The sequence below is a fragment of the Oculina patagonica genome, chromosome 9 (assembly GCF_052425735.1).
Source record: "Oculina patagonica isolate OP01 chromosome 9, crgOcupat, whole genome shotgun sequence".
Classification (NCBI taxonomy): domain Eukaryota; kingdom Metazoa; phylum Cnidaria; class Anthozoa; order Scleractinia; family Oculinidae; genus Oculina; species Oculina patagonica.
Genome location: NC_135766.1, coordinates 9,518,943 through 9,533,654, shown reverse-complemented (window position 1 = coordinate 9,533,654; position 14,712 = coordinate 9,518,943). Strand labels below are relative to the sequence as shown.

At 38.5% G+C, this 14,712-nt stretch overlaps 2 protein-coding genes and 1 long non-coding RNA gene across 3 annotated transcripts in view; all 3 read left to right on the top strand.

Annotated features, from left to right (window-relative positions):
* Positions 1 to 14,712, top strand: part of LOC144665657 (CUB and sushi domain-containing protein 3-like) — a 546,049-nt gene that overhangs the window by 24,091 nt on the left and 507,246 nt on the right. The gene's annotated exons all lie outside the window — the stretch shown is intronic.
* LOC144666988 (uncharacterized) lies at positions 138 to 4,144 on the top strand. The gene is made up of 2 exons (XR_013573260.1): positions 138 to 3,810; positions 3,875 to 4,144. It is a non-coding gene; the product is annotated as an uncharacterized LOC144666988 (long non-coding RNA).
* Positions 9,052 to 14,690, top strand: LOC144665809 (uncharacterized). The gene is made up of 3 exons (XM_078527110.1): positions 9,052 to 9,066; positions 13,252 to 13,328; positions 13,648 to 14,690. The coding sequence occupies exon 3, from the start codon at positions 13,675 to 13,677 to the stop codon at positions 14,026 to 14,028; it is 354 nt and encodes a 117-aa protein (XP_078383236.1). The 5' UTR covers positions 9,052 to 9,066; positions 13,252 to 13,328; positions 13,648 to 13,674; the 3' UTR covers positions 14,029 to 14,690.

Here is a 14,712-nt window from a genome sequence, read left to right as displayed (position 1 = left end):
AAATGCTTTCCCATGGCAACATCAATAAAGTCAATTATAACCTACTTTTGAGCGGTGAACACTAATAGCAACGAATTTTGGCTTCGAAGTAACTTCAGTGTGCTCTTTCTTCGAATCTATCCAAATTTGTTAGCAAATTTATATGTAATATAAATGCCAATTTACATGTAATATAAATTAAAGTTAATGTGACAACCATGAAAGGAGTTCAGAGAAGTCATAAGATCACTCTATTCAAATATGCAGATCTGTCACGTAATATGCTGCAAGACTATCACTCTTGCGTTACATTCAAAGGTCAAATTCACTTCTAGAGTGTGATGCGCTATTTGGGCTGGCCAATCACATCGCCCCCTTTTCTATTATGTCAATCAAGGCCATGCGGTTTTATCTAGACTTGAGTAGTTTTACTTCAAATTCTCTGAGCTCCCTAGAAGAGTTTTCACAATAATTATTATTGCTGTGATATCCTTCGATTGTTTTTTGCTTCAACATCGCTCCATCAGTACTTTATGAGTTATCCTGGTATCTGCCCGCGAACTACGTTCCGGTTTTACACATTTTATTCTGTCGTTCGAAGATAAATATGCGGACGATCTGTCGAAGGCCTCGCACTACTGAACAAGTATTCGGTCCAGCAACTGAGGAACTTGATATGCACACACAGAACGGATTGCTTCTACCGGAATATGGCCACTCTACCGACTCGGCTTCAAGGTCCTGTGGTCTCCAAACCGCGGCTAAAACAGCAAAAAGCATGAACCTCACAAAAACATTATTTGTATGGTGGAGACAACATGCCTTCGTTTGCCCGAGATTATGTAATGTGAATGAACGACTTATAAAGAACAAGACGATTTCTTCAACTAGAATATACTATTCTCTTGTCAAGCCGGAGAACAGTCAACAAGGGTCATGGCCGTCGTGAATGTCTTTCAAGCCTCGTCTAGCGCGCCTTCTCTCCCGCCGAAAGTGGTCAGTAAAAAAATTTGACAAGCAATCCGGATTTCCCTGGGGTGCATCTTTGCTACAAGCTAAGTATAAATATTTATAAGCTGATTCTATTTTGCGTTATATCATAGTTAGTAGAGTTTTATTCGACCGGCGTTAAATGAGATTTCAATATGAAAACAAACGAAACTTAGAGCAATTTGCAGGCTGCCGTTTCCACCAGCCGTCGTAAAGCCTACAGTAAAGGGCTGGAAATTACAAGATACCGGTGGAATTCGCTATTGTTATCTTCTGCAGCGTTCGAAGTCATGTCTTAATACCTGAGTAGACGAGACCCTTTATAATTTGGCTGCTCAAAGTTGAGGAAGAGTGACATAAACTTAGCTTTGCTGGAGGCTAGTGTGGTGAATTCTCGTCCCTTGTCACTAAAGTCAAAATAGGACAAATAACAACTCAAAGCAACGAAAGTTCTCAGCTTATAGAATACTTTATGAAGATTCTGAAAATTTAAAGAGTTTTTACATTTAATGCAAGGAATTTGAGGTATTTAAAAGTGCCATTGTGACTGCCATTTTAACAAAAAATAGGTTATAACTCAAGGGGAAATTGAACAATTGTAGCAAGAATTTGATCCAAACATACAGGGGCGTACCTGCCTTTACTCGTAGCACTATAAATTGCCTAGGAACGCCCCTGACATAAAATACAATAACAGGACTTTTTACGAGAGTATGTCACAGGAAATATAAAAGTGATGATCCTAGGATCAAAACATAAAATTTTGCTTTGCAGTGAATACATTACCTTGTTTATGCAAGAAGCATCAAACAACTCACGACATACTCGAAATTCTAACCATTTCAAGCCTGCCAAATTTAGTGGCACAAGGATAAATCTAACAGGAGCTACTCTATCTACAATGAATGCATGTCTGTGTCGCAAGTGTCTAAATTGTTCAAATACGCCTTATTTTTCGCACCTTCTTCCCTAATTGATTCTTGTGCGAGTTCTGCCTTCCTGCCATGTTTCTCAGGTCAGCAATGTATAATTTCAGTGGTGAATAACAAACTTTTGCTCTGTATAAGGTCTTTCTTTCCGTTTTTCCCAGCACTCATTGAATTCGTGCTGTATCATTCAAAGGGAAACCATGAATTGGCATTTTAGTATTAACAGTCTTGTATTTATAAATCTATCATCATCATCATTTTATCTGCCACTTCAGAATTACAAATACAAATTAAAATAACTTAAAAGATAGGGCGAGGAGACCTCCAAGAAACCACAAGGCTTATGGGGGAGGCTACCTCGGGTTAGCAATAAGTTTGTAATTTCGCTGTGAGTGTGCAGCTAGTCAATTTCAGACTCATTTTCTGGTAGAGAATTCCAAATTTTAGGACCCTGGAAAAGTATTGTAACTGCTTTAGATTTGTACGACAGTGATGTGGTCGATAACACTTGGCTATTCTTGTATCATAACTGTGTATTTGACTACTAGTAGAAAACAAATTGAGAAACATCGGGGGCAATAATTGGTTAAGATAGTAAAACATAAATTTAGCTATTTGCAATGCATTAACTTGAAGATATCTAAGATGCCCAGTTTAGCAAATAAGGGGGCAGAATGTTCTCGATAGTCTGAGTTGGTAATAGCTCGCACAGCACATTTTTGTAAATAAAAAATTCTATTTAAATTAGTTACATATCATGTAGAAGACCAGGCTGAATTACAGTTAGTGATATAAGGATAAATTAAGGTGTAGTACAGAGCAAGCTTAGTATTAGATGATAAATAATATCTTGACCTAAATATGACACCAACTGACTTAGAGATTTGTTTACATACTCCTTTACGTGTATGAAATGGCTAGGTCACACCTTACGGATGCCTTCCTGTACCATCACAAGGCAAGCTTTGTCCTGAAATCCTCAAGGGAGTTAAAAGAGAGGTCGACCATGAACACCTGGAGACGTTCGCTAAAAGCAGAGATCAAGTCCATGGGCAATAATAATAATAATAATAATAAAACTTTATTTAAACTCGAATTTAGAGTAGCTTGACAGCTAATATTTCCGAGAACGAAAAATAGAGAACAAAAAAAAAAAAAAATAAATAAATAAAAACAAAAGTTACTATTTACATATTTAAAATTGACTTATATTAACTAATTATAAAATTGTCATTTACATGCTTCATAAATTGGCTTTGCAGATGTACCTTTTAAAGTCAGATAAGTTACATAGCCTTATAAAATTAGGTAGAGAATTCCATTCTTTTGTTGCCAGATAAGTAAAGGAGTGGAGACCAAAAGTTGTAGTTCTAGGCTTGGGCATTTCCAGTATATAGTTTCCACGCAGGTTGTATGAAGTAGAACGGAGCGAGAACATGTTTCTCATATAGGCGGGATAGTTATTGAAAAATAGACGTTTGTACAAGATGGTAAGGAATTTACAGATGCATTGATCATGAAGTTGGGACAGTTTATCCTGTCTTGCAGCACATTATAAGGCAATTCAAAATCACTTAAAATGAATCTCAGAGTTGGTACCAGCTAGAGAGGGATGCACGGGACAGGATGCTATGACGAGAGACTGTTGATGGTCTATACTCCTAAGAAGGAGTCGAGCGAAGGGCTACTACTACTTATTTACATGTTAACTTAAACCTATTTTATATTTGTGTGGTGTTCGTCTATGGGGAATACACTTCGTGTATTTGTGGGGATGAAGTGCTCTGTACCATTCGCCCTTTTGCCCCATAGCCTCACAGGGTCAGCTTTCCCCTTATAGTGGGGACCCCCCAGTGTTGCTGTTGTTGGTTGTTGTGATTGTTCCCAAGGGTCCTAGAGATTAGGACCCCAGGTTCTTGGGAACCAGGGCATGTGGTTGTGTTTGTTCCCAAGGGTCCTAGAGATTAGGACCCCAGGTTCTTGGGAACGTTCCCAAGGGTCCTAGAGATTAGGACCCCAGGTTCTTGGGAACCAGGGCATGTGGTTGTGTTTGTTCCCAAGGGTCCTAGAGATTAGGACCCCAGGTTCTTGGGAACTAGGGCTTCCAGTCCTGAAAGGAAGGAGAGGATTCCAGTCTCTCGTTGCCAACCAACTATCCTGTGATACATGTACCCTGCATGATTCCTATTGATGATTCTGATTGGCAACTCGAGCACTTCATCCCTTACCCCTTTTCTCCCACTGAACTTGTTGTCTTGTTTTGACTTCATGGGTTGGGAACATTAAGTGAAAGTTAATCCTCAAAATTATGTGTGTAGCTTCGATAGAATACCAAAGACGGGCATGCTTAAACCATTACAAGATCTTACAAGCTACCTTAAATAGATCAGCTGTACCCAGGTCTATAGCAGTAAGGTTCTCGAAAAAAAGGTAAAAACCTCGCCTTTAAAAGTAAATTACGTAGACATTTGTTTGTTTGTTTTTTTAAGAATTGCAAATTCTTCGGGGAGAACTTGTGAACATTTGAACATTTCCTAAGATCCACTCTATGGCTTTGTTTATAACGAATGACTGTTACAACTATAGTTATTTCATATATTTTTGTTTCGTTAAAAAATACAGTTTTTCTTCTGTGACGAGTAGTTTTTGATTTGTCTGTCTTTGATTTCAATCGATACAGGTTGTAACTCTCAATTTTATCTAGGTATTTATCGGCAGCGGTGAAATTACGAACATAATCCTTTCAAACTTATGGAATGGGGGACTATTTTCGGATAGAGAATTGCGTTTTAAATATTTTGAGGTTAATTTTAATTTTGTCGGGATACTGTATCTAAAATATTTTAGTGCACAAAAAGGCCACATAATAAGACTCTCATAACATAACAATATGAAACCCAAAACAAGTCCCCCAGCCGTAAAGCAAACATTACAGGTCTCTATAAGCAGTTTGTGATAGTGTAAAATACTAAACAGTAGTTCTACAAAAGGGCTTATATCTTTTCTTTTTTAAGGGCTATAACTAAATTTATATATCCATGAACTTATATTCGTAAGACTTTATTCTTTTTTTCTGGAGTTTAGGTGGGTGAGGAACTTCTTTTGGAAGGGCTCATTTTGAAGAAAGAAAGGGGGACCTCTTTCCGAAATTTTATAAGCTATCTGTGTTATTAATGATTTTTGGTGGACAGCGGTTGAGGCTACATCACATTCGCGTGGCCGATTATGTTTTTTATCTTTTCAAAACCACAAACCTGCTCGTCCCCGTCAATGTTCTAAAAATTAATTGACCAACAAAGAGTCATACTCAGGCAACTGCTAACACGGAACGACGAAACACCGAGATCGTGTACCTAGAACGGCGATATAAGAATTACAAGGTTTAGAGTTTTCTACGGAAACGAAATGCGTGGGACTGCTGTTAGGAGAGGAAAAATGATTATTTGGTTTTATTTTATTTATTCGCTTTCGCTGATAGAAATATAGAAAATCCTACATAGAAGTTTGGTGACCGGATTGGCAATATAAGAAGAGGGTCTGGGTAGGGGTGATGGATTGTTAGTTATCAGTCAATATTCAGGCCATTTCTCAGCTGTCAGTTAAAGATTTTATCACCTCTCAGCTGTCAGTAAAATTTAGTCATTTCTTAGCACTTAGCTATTTCTGTTATATCATAGTTTATTCAACCAGATCAGGTAATTTTTAAAAGTTGTGTTTTTTAACAGCACCAACGAATAGTTGGCTCTATGTTCTGTCGAGGGATGTCTTGTTGGTTTCTAATCCTTTTAAGTTTATGATAAAGAATCAAACGCGAATCAGATATAGACACGTGATCAGTATGGAGTGTTTGAATGACGATGTTACAAGGTTTTTCTGTTTTATCAAACATTTGTTTTAACCTGAATGTTAAGTTAAAAAAAAATATTGTACTACATTCTGACGACATTGCGACTCTTCCATCCAACCGCATCCGAAGAGCTCAAAAAGCACTTATCATCGCTTTGAGGAAATTTTGAAAGAGTTTTATCGATCTACAGCTATGATTCATTATGTAGCTCTTTCTCTTCACCGGGTCGAAATAGCTTAAAAAGCCTTCACATGTTATTTATTTTCGCAACTTAAAGAAGGAACGCAATGCCATAACCTTGTCGACCAAACGACACAAAATGACATAAAGCTATGGGCACCAAGGCGTTGTTCCCATCATCTACATGTAACCAAGCTACGAGGGGATAGAAGAATGAGACTAAAATATATATTCCACGGGAATGACAAGGAGCCCCCTTCTTTTCCATGTCAAATCAAACTGAATACCACCAGTACAACCTTCTGTTGCTCTTGAAAGCTACTTGGAAAATGTCAAGTTAAGCATTTCTGAAATAGAAATAACAAAGCCAAAACACAACCTGTCACACAACGAACACAAAGCAGTCAAAGAACTGCAAACGAATACTGCCATTAACCCAAAACGTGCTGATAAAGGCAGCACAACAGTGATTCTCAACAAAAGGGACAAAATTCAGGAGGCCCAGGTACAGCTAGACAAAAGCGATCATTACCGACCTCTTGTAAACCCAATGGTCACTGAAACATTACGAAGAGTTAATGAACTTATTACTCAACTACATGATGGCAAACTTAAAACGACATGACAAAAAAGTGCTTTTCACAAACTCCTAATCCACCCAGGATACTGATTTTCTACACTCTAACAAAAATCCACAAACCTCCTTATATTATATCGGGCTGCGAAGGGCCGACTAAAAGGATATCATCCTTTGTGGACCATTTATTACAGCCAATAATTTGCTCAAAAACAAACATCGTATCTTAAAGGTACGACTGATTTCATAAACTTTATGGAAAAAACTGAAGTGTCACATAAAACCGCCCTAGTATCAATGGATGAAACAAGCTTGTATACGAACATTCCACAAGAAGAGGGTATCACAATAGAATGCCAAGCATACGAAGAATACCACAAATGCTCGGACTCATACTGAAAGAAAATTCGTTCCAGTTTAACCCTATTCAGACCGGGGGGGGGGGCGGATTCCGCCCCCCCCCCCTCCGTAACTTCCAGAATATTTAAGCAATCACAATGAAACTTACAGGATATATAGTATGTCCCACAATCTTTTTTTTTTGCTATATGTCACGTGGGATGATGACGTCACATCACGTGACAATGACATCATAATGTCAAAACAGCCGCCATCTTGGATCCGCCATCTTGGATTTCGCATTTTTTCAAAACGTCAGAAAACCGCCCAAAATTACTGGAAAATACTCAATTCATAATCAGCCACTTCTGAAAACAATTTACAAAACGCCTCCGATTATATCTTACAAAAGAGGTAAATCGCTCCAAGACATACTCGTAAGTGCAAAACTTTTAAAACGGCTCGTGCATCGCTTACGTAAAACCACATAGGGGAGTCTGTGTGAGCCTGTCGATGCCTTTTTCAAAATTCTGCTTTCTCACTTAATACTTTCTTCAAATTGTTTCAACTGTCAGTTTAAAAAAAGGTGTTAATCAGCTGTTAGATGTTGGCTAATTTTCAGGCCAGTTAACCCCATCCAGAACTCTAAGAGAGTAACAGTGACCAAAATTTAAACATAAGTAAACAGGCAGATCAAATGAGAAATTTAAAATATGCGTGTTATGAAAAGGTTTTGTGAAATTGCTCCACATTATTAGATTACTCATTTTTTTTTTTACAAACTTCAAAGCTCCTAATTTGGGCTTAACACTGTGACATCAACCGAGTTGTCATGGCCGCAAGATGAAATAAATAGCTTCAAGTTTGACATACAGTCAGCTTTTGTTTTTGTTTTAGGTCACAAACAGAGAAAAATCACGCTTCTGTAACATGTGTTGCTACCATGGAAGCAATGTTGGATAGGATATGCACATGCCGTGGACATGCGTGACGCTGTGTTTCCGGACGTTGTTTCTTTGTTTAGCAAGCCGGACAGCAAAACATTTTCCTTGCTTCCCGCTTATTTAGCCACCTAGGGAACATGATCAAGACCAAAATCCTGCAACAGTGTTTTCTTGTTTAACCAGGCCTTCGGTGTACAAATAATAACTGGCGTGGTCCGTTACAAAGGATATAAAAGATTGTCCTTCCGTGCATTTTGATCCATTTGATCCAACTGGGGGGCTGAGTAGTGACTTGAAGTGGGGGGCTTAAGGGGGGGGGGCTGTAAGAGTGAGGGGGCCCCCGGCTCCGCCGTCCCTGTATAATTAGTTTTAATTTGTCGGACAAGTAAATAGCGAATTTAAAATCATCTGATTTCGGTATTTCATATGCATTTTTATAAAAATGTTATTATATACACATTCCGTATTGTCTATGTAACACATAATTACTTGATTGATTAATTAATTAACTAATTCATTAATTGATATAAATATATTTATTTATTTTATACAAATTCATTGTATCAAAGTAGGGGGTGGGGGGGACACAGAGGAAGAAAGGAAAAAAATTCAAATTGAAATCACTTCATTAAACAGGGCAACATATCATTGGTAGAAAGCCGAACATTTCTCCTTGTCCTAAAAAATAGAAACCCCATACATTCCTTAACAGCCCGAAAGCTACCTTTTTATAAATCAAGGTAGATGTGTAATGGAACTTTTCATGTGTTTGCGTTTCCTCCGTAATAAATGTTAACGTTTCTGTTTTTATTTTCCTGTTATTCAGATACCAGTAGCAGTTATGGTTCATCTTCCAATGCGTTCATATTTACTCTTCGGAACAAGGAGGGTGTTGGACCGTTTAAGAGCATGGTGAAAAGATCACAATATGCAATTTACAGGTACTCAGGTTATGGTCCAACATTTGGTAAAGAGGGTGGGATATCTACATTGCCAACAATGCGAACAGGAACACTGATTCATACACAGACTTTGGCCAAAATAGCGATTATTCTGTTCCAAGTGGAGTACAAAGCAAGTACACAATCCTGGCTGGGACTCGTAACTTCACACCTGATGAGGTGGAGGTATTTTATCTTGGCTGAGTCACGGGACACGGAGACTTAAAACAAACGCTAAACCGTTACACATATTTTATTTTATTTACTTAGTGTTTGTGTTGAAGTTTATAGACCATTTCAAGATATGTTTTCGTCGATGTCGCAAAAATACCCATTTTCAGTAAGTAGCTTTGTTTCATATAAAACAAATAGAGTTATGTAAAAATAAATGTGACTATTAAATTATATAAGTACTGAGATTTACTCACGATAAAACGCCTCGAATAAAAATCGCCTCTCTTTCATGGGAAGCAATCGTATTGGTATACGATTTTTCTCACTAGTAAAAAATATCGTGCGACCAATCACAGCCCTGATACGGAAAAATCGTATCTGATTTTCCCGCCATTTGAGTTGGCAGCTACTTAGCCTTTATTTATTTTTATTTTTTTACTTAGCCTTTATTAACGTCTGAGACGTTAAAGCTGTCCGTTAAGAGCGCCGTTCAAACGCTCTTACGAAAAGACGTTAAATCCGTCAGACGTTAAAGGCGTCTGTCTTATTTACCGTTTTTATACTAGACGTTTAAGTCGTCTCGAGACAGTTTAAACGTCTCAGATGGCTTTAACGTCTCTAGCATAAAAACGGACATTTTGTTCACTGAAAATTGAAAAATAAAACGAGTTCAACTCTGATTCATTCAGCTATGAGCTGCTGCTCGGTGGCGTAAAACATGGTTAGGTATTGATTTTCGTGCCATGATGCAAACAAAATAACTTTTCATTCCGAATTTACAGTAAGCTTATAATTTGATCGCATTCCTATTTGCTCTGTTGATTACTTATAATGTAGAATTAAACTTACACATTACTTTGCAGTTAGCTGGGTAAAGCCGAATGTTATAGTGGACAACTTTTGCTTTTCGACCCTGCGACGGCGATATATTTTTTTTTTTTTTTCACTCAAGTTTGTAATATCTCAGTACTCATATAATAAGCAAATTACATTATGGTAGTTCGCTTGTACAAGTTTTATTCACTTGTTGTGAAGAATAAGGAACTCACTCGCTCGCTTCGCGCTCGCTCGTGACGTTCGTTCTGTTATTCTTCACAACTCATGAAAAAAATCGCACGCGCTCACTAACCAAGCAGTAATATATCTCTATGTGTGTGTACTTTATTCTTGATTATCCTTTTTTTTATTAGTTTTTATTATATGTTTTACAAAAAGTTTTTTATAGCTAGTGCTCTTTGGACAACCGGTGTTCGTAATCGTAAAGTTAAGGAAATTTAGGGAAGTCAAAGTTGCGAATTTTTTAAGGTTGTCTAAAGCTAAACTAATCACAATTAAGTCTAGGCCTGGGGTCACCGTGACTGTTTTCCTGCTACATGGTTATAAGTTATCGAATAGTTGAGGGCTTGTTAGCGAAATATTCGAACCCATAGAATTAAAAAGAAGGCGCCTCTCACTGGAATTAATTGCCGAGTACGATATTCTATTTGGAAACACTATATATTATTTAGAGTTATTAACTTGAAATTTAAATGTATAGCGATAAATTTGATCAACTGCACCATCCGTAGCCTGGGAATACAGTCGCCTCCAATAGCTACCTGTCGGTTTGGCGTTCGCGAAAGCGAAACCGGCCAAGAGGCGATCTATATTTGCAGGCTATGTACAATATCCGCGCGTATCCTGCGAAGGCTGCGATAGGCTTGAAAGCAGATTTTGTCATAGGGAGCCCAAGCTAAAGTTATTAAAAGGTGTAAAACACGAATAAACTGTCATTAAAGGTACCTTACAACAACAACAAGGTTTATCTGCATGACTGTAAAATAATGTGTTACAATATTGCAGAAGCGTACGACTTATTAAGTAATAAAAAAGGACAGTAAATCAAATTCATTACATTGATAGCATTTTGTTACGTGAATTAAAACAAAATGATATTCGTTTGTTCTTTATTGTTGTCCGCATGGTCTTTCCGAAGCACCGCAGAGCGTAATCATAACGTAGTCTAGCGATTGTGCCACATACCGTATGACGAATCAGTGACGTATGATCCGTAATAAAAAATGACAAGGGCACACTCGCGCAATAATGGCAGGTTCAAAACAACGGATCCTCGGAGACCCAGGGGCAGCGAGTCGGGACGAAGGGATTTCTGGGGCGAAAGTTAAAAACAAGCGCGGGAGAGGCCCTGGGCACTTTCTCTCACCGAACCAGTTCCAGAAGTGTTTGAATTCCTTCTTTCTAATTGGCCAGAAAAATAGTTTTCTGGCCAATCAGCGAGGAGAACCAGCAGAGCGACTCTAAAGTTTTCTTACACGAAGTTGTTTTCCTCATCGGCTCGTCGTAGTTGTTCGGCCCATGCATTAGATGATTGTTCGATTTCGTGGAGAGTTCTTGAGAAAAAGATCCATTTAGGGGTAGCACAGCGCAAAGAAACAAATACTTGTCGATAATTTTTCTAGGCGGACATTGAATTGAATTTTTATAGCCACTCACGATACTCCACTTTCTACATTGTTTACAATTTTTGTTTTTGTTATTTAAATATCCAACAAATTAAACTAAAAACCCTTTGTTTTAACAGTCAAGCTGGCATAAAAATAACAATAGGTGATGTCAGCGATGTCTTCGCTTTTGCATGGCCCGTAAAACGAAGATTCCCAGAAGTCGTTCGACGATCAAGAGGAAATAATAAAAATTTATTGTTGTTTCTCGACTAGGAGGGTCTGAATGGGGTTAACCGACTAGCAACAAAGGGCGAAAAATATTATCGACTACCGAAAAAACGAGGAAAAAAATTACCGATTAGCGACAAATAAATTCTAACCGACAACCGGCATGGTCCGATGTTATACGGACGTTTGTATTCAGAAAGAACAGCATTTTGAATTTATGTCTAGCTTAGGAAATGTCTAGTTCAGAAGTAACCACACCAATTCAATATTTAGTCAATTATATAGTTTCCTGTCACCTTTTCGAGCAGCAGCGGAGGTTCATTTGTAGAACAGTGGCTGGTAATCGAGGCCACAAGGCGTCCCGCTGTTGTATTATCACTGCGCGTTGGTTATTCATGTGGTGACAGGCCATGAGTGGGATTGTTAAAGTGATTGTAAGAAACAACGTCACGGCTGGGCATGCGCATTGATGACCACTATTTCTGGCACATTTCGAAGCTGTCCGCCATCTTGATTTTAGATCGTGGCTTTCAATTCGTGCAATTTACTCGTAAATACGCGTTATAATAACCATTATTTTTACTTGCTGGCTACCTGTTTGGCTGTTATCCAACGTACCTTGTTGTATTTGTGTGTAATTAAAAATTATGGAAGTTCAAGCGGAAAGAGATTCTACCACGGTAAGTTGCCGTCTGCCTTCTAAGAAGGTGACAAATTTGACTTGTGTTTTCTGTTTTGGTACACGTTTTTGGATAAAAAATTCGATATTGCTTACATGTTCTATCGGCAACTTCTAGGAACGCCGTGTCTCGTGCTCCTGTAAGAGCACATGCTCTACCAGAAGGGCAAGCGAAACAAATCGTGGTTGTCCTTGCAAAGGCGCAGGCGTCCATTGTGGTGCTGAATGCACGTGTGGTTCTACAGCGAAACCCCCCCGGGGGGGGGGGGGGGTACTCGAAAAAGTTTTGTACGGGGCGGCTCCGCCCGGAGATCCAGCCCCTTACCCTTTTATATACCATTTTGATAGAAAAGGTACCCCTTTTGTATACCTTTTATTGCAAAAAGGCACCCCTTTCATATACCTACACGACATCACATTTACCAAAAACGGGAAGTTTTCTTGTTATTTTTATGTAGCGCTTAATAAATTAAGACGATACAGCCAAAAGTTGCGTCTGCTCGAAATATTTATTGTAAAGATCTTTTAAAATATCATTATGGCAGATTTCCCTACCCTTTTATATACCTAAATTTGTGAAATCCCTACCCTTTTATATACCTGGAGCCTGAAAAAGGTACTCCTTTCGGGCGGAGCCTCCCCGTATAGGCCATTATAGGGAGTACCCCCCCGGGAGCGAAACCTTGTAGAAATAAGGTACGTTTGCGGTGTGATTTATGAGTATAGTTGCTGTTCGCACAACTGATCAATTTCCGAATGAATCATTTTTTCTGTATGAACTTGCTTGTGTGTATTTGTGAAACTGCCAAAGCATACATGTACAACAAGGCAGCTTTATGTGATGCCTTGTGGCTAGCTACATAAACATTTATATTTAGATAGCGAAATGTTGTGTAGCTTTCTGAGATTTTTGTTTATTTTTGAGACATGATATTGTGGTATACGTAAATATTGTTGTTTTTTTTATGTCCATGCATAATTTTTTCTTATGGATCCATAGGCTGATGGAGGTAGTTCCACTCCAATAATAGGCCCAGTGAAGAGGATGAAAGAGTACAGGAAAATCAGAATGTAAAGGTAACTTGGGTGTTTACATAGAATGTTGATTGCATGTTTTCTCATGTACAGCAGGATTGCCCTAAAGAAAAGAAATTAATTAATTTCACATCAGGAGACAAAATTGCTTTTTGTATTGAATTTATCTTGATTTATCTTAATGGTACATTTAGACGGCTTTTCCTGCTGCACTAAAGTATATAATGGCAATATGAAATGATTCTTGAGTGAGCACATCCATCTTGATGTGCACTTGCCTGTGGACATAACATTTTTTATATAACCCGGGACTATTTTGTACATGTTTTTATTGCTGTTTATCCATATGATTTCATTGTAGGAGTTTATTCAGACCTTAGACGAACCTATGGTGAGAAAGCTGTGTATACGAAGCTTACGTAGGGGAGTTGGCAGTATGGATTTCATCCAGGGTCTGCTCATTGCCGAGGACGATCTCGATGAGGATGACAATGAAGCCACATCTGATATGGCTTCAGCTGATGAACCTGTGCAAACACCTGTTTCAGGAGCTAGCCCTGAAGCTGGCCCATCCTCTGTGAACCATTTGCCATGGTGCAAGTGTGGCGTCTGCCAAATTATGCCACAAGAAGTCGAGAATAAGTGTTGTGGACAGCGAAGGTGTGTGACGACACATACCAGATTCCAAAAACTGTGCCTAGATCCTGATGTCCTGCAACTTGCAGAAATCGAGGAGATGTAAGAAATGACAGGGAGGATAACAGCACAAGATCATTTAGAAAGGCCAGCTATAGGCAATATGTGCTTGATCGTTATGGCTATCTAGGAAAGGGCAACAGAAAAGTATGCCCTTCTTGTGTTGTCAAGACTGTTCGCCAGCATTACCCATCACAGACTGGTGTGTACATGGGCTTTAGGCCTGAGTGAGCTAAGGCAGTTACCCTCTGTTGTTCCAGAAAATGTTCATCCCCAATCTCACTGGAAAAAATTAGCTAATACTTTCTATAACAATTTTTTACAACACCCCCCCCCCCCCCCCGTCTCCGGTTAGAATTTCCAAAATACTAATTTTTCATGTGTGTATGAATATTTTCTGGATACACACAATATTGTTATTGTTTCTGTTTGAAAAAAGTGTCTTGTGACATAAGAATAAGACCTACCAGTAATCAAGGTGTTTCATTTGTAAAGTACTATAATGTCATTTCAAAGGTTATGTGCAGTGTACCTAACAGAAAGCTGCTTGCATGCAATACATTTTGGACCGCTATGGGTATTCGGGAACGGGAAATAGAAAAGTGTGACCCTCAGGTGTAGTAAAAACTGTTCAACTGTGTCGTTACTTTCATACTTGTGTGTTACACATAACACACATTAAAAGACAAGCAATTGTCATTCATTCTTGGAATTAATAAAGTTATTGTTC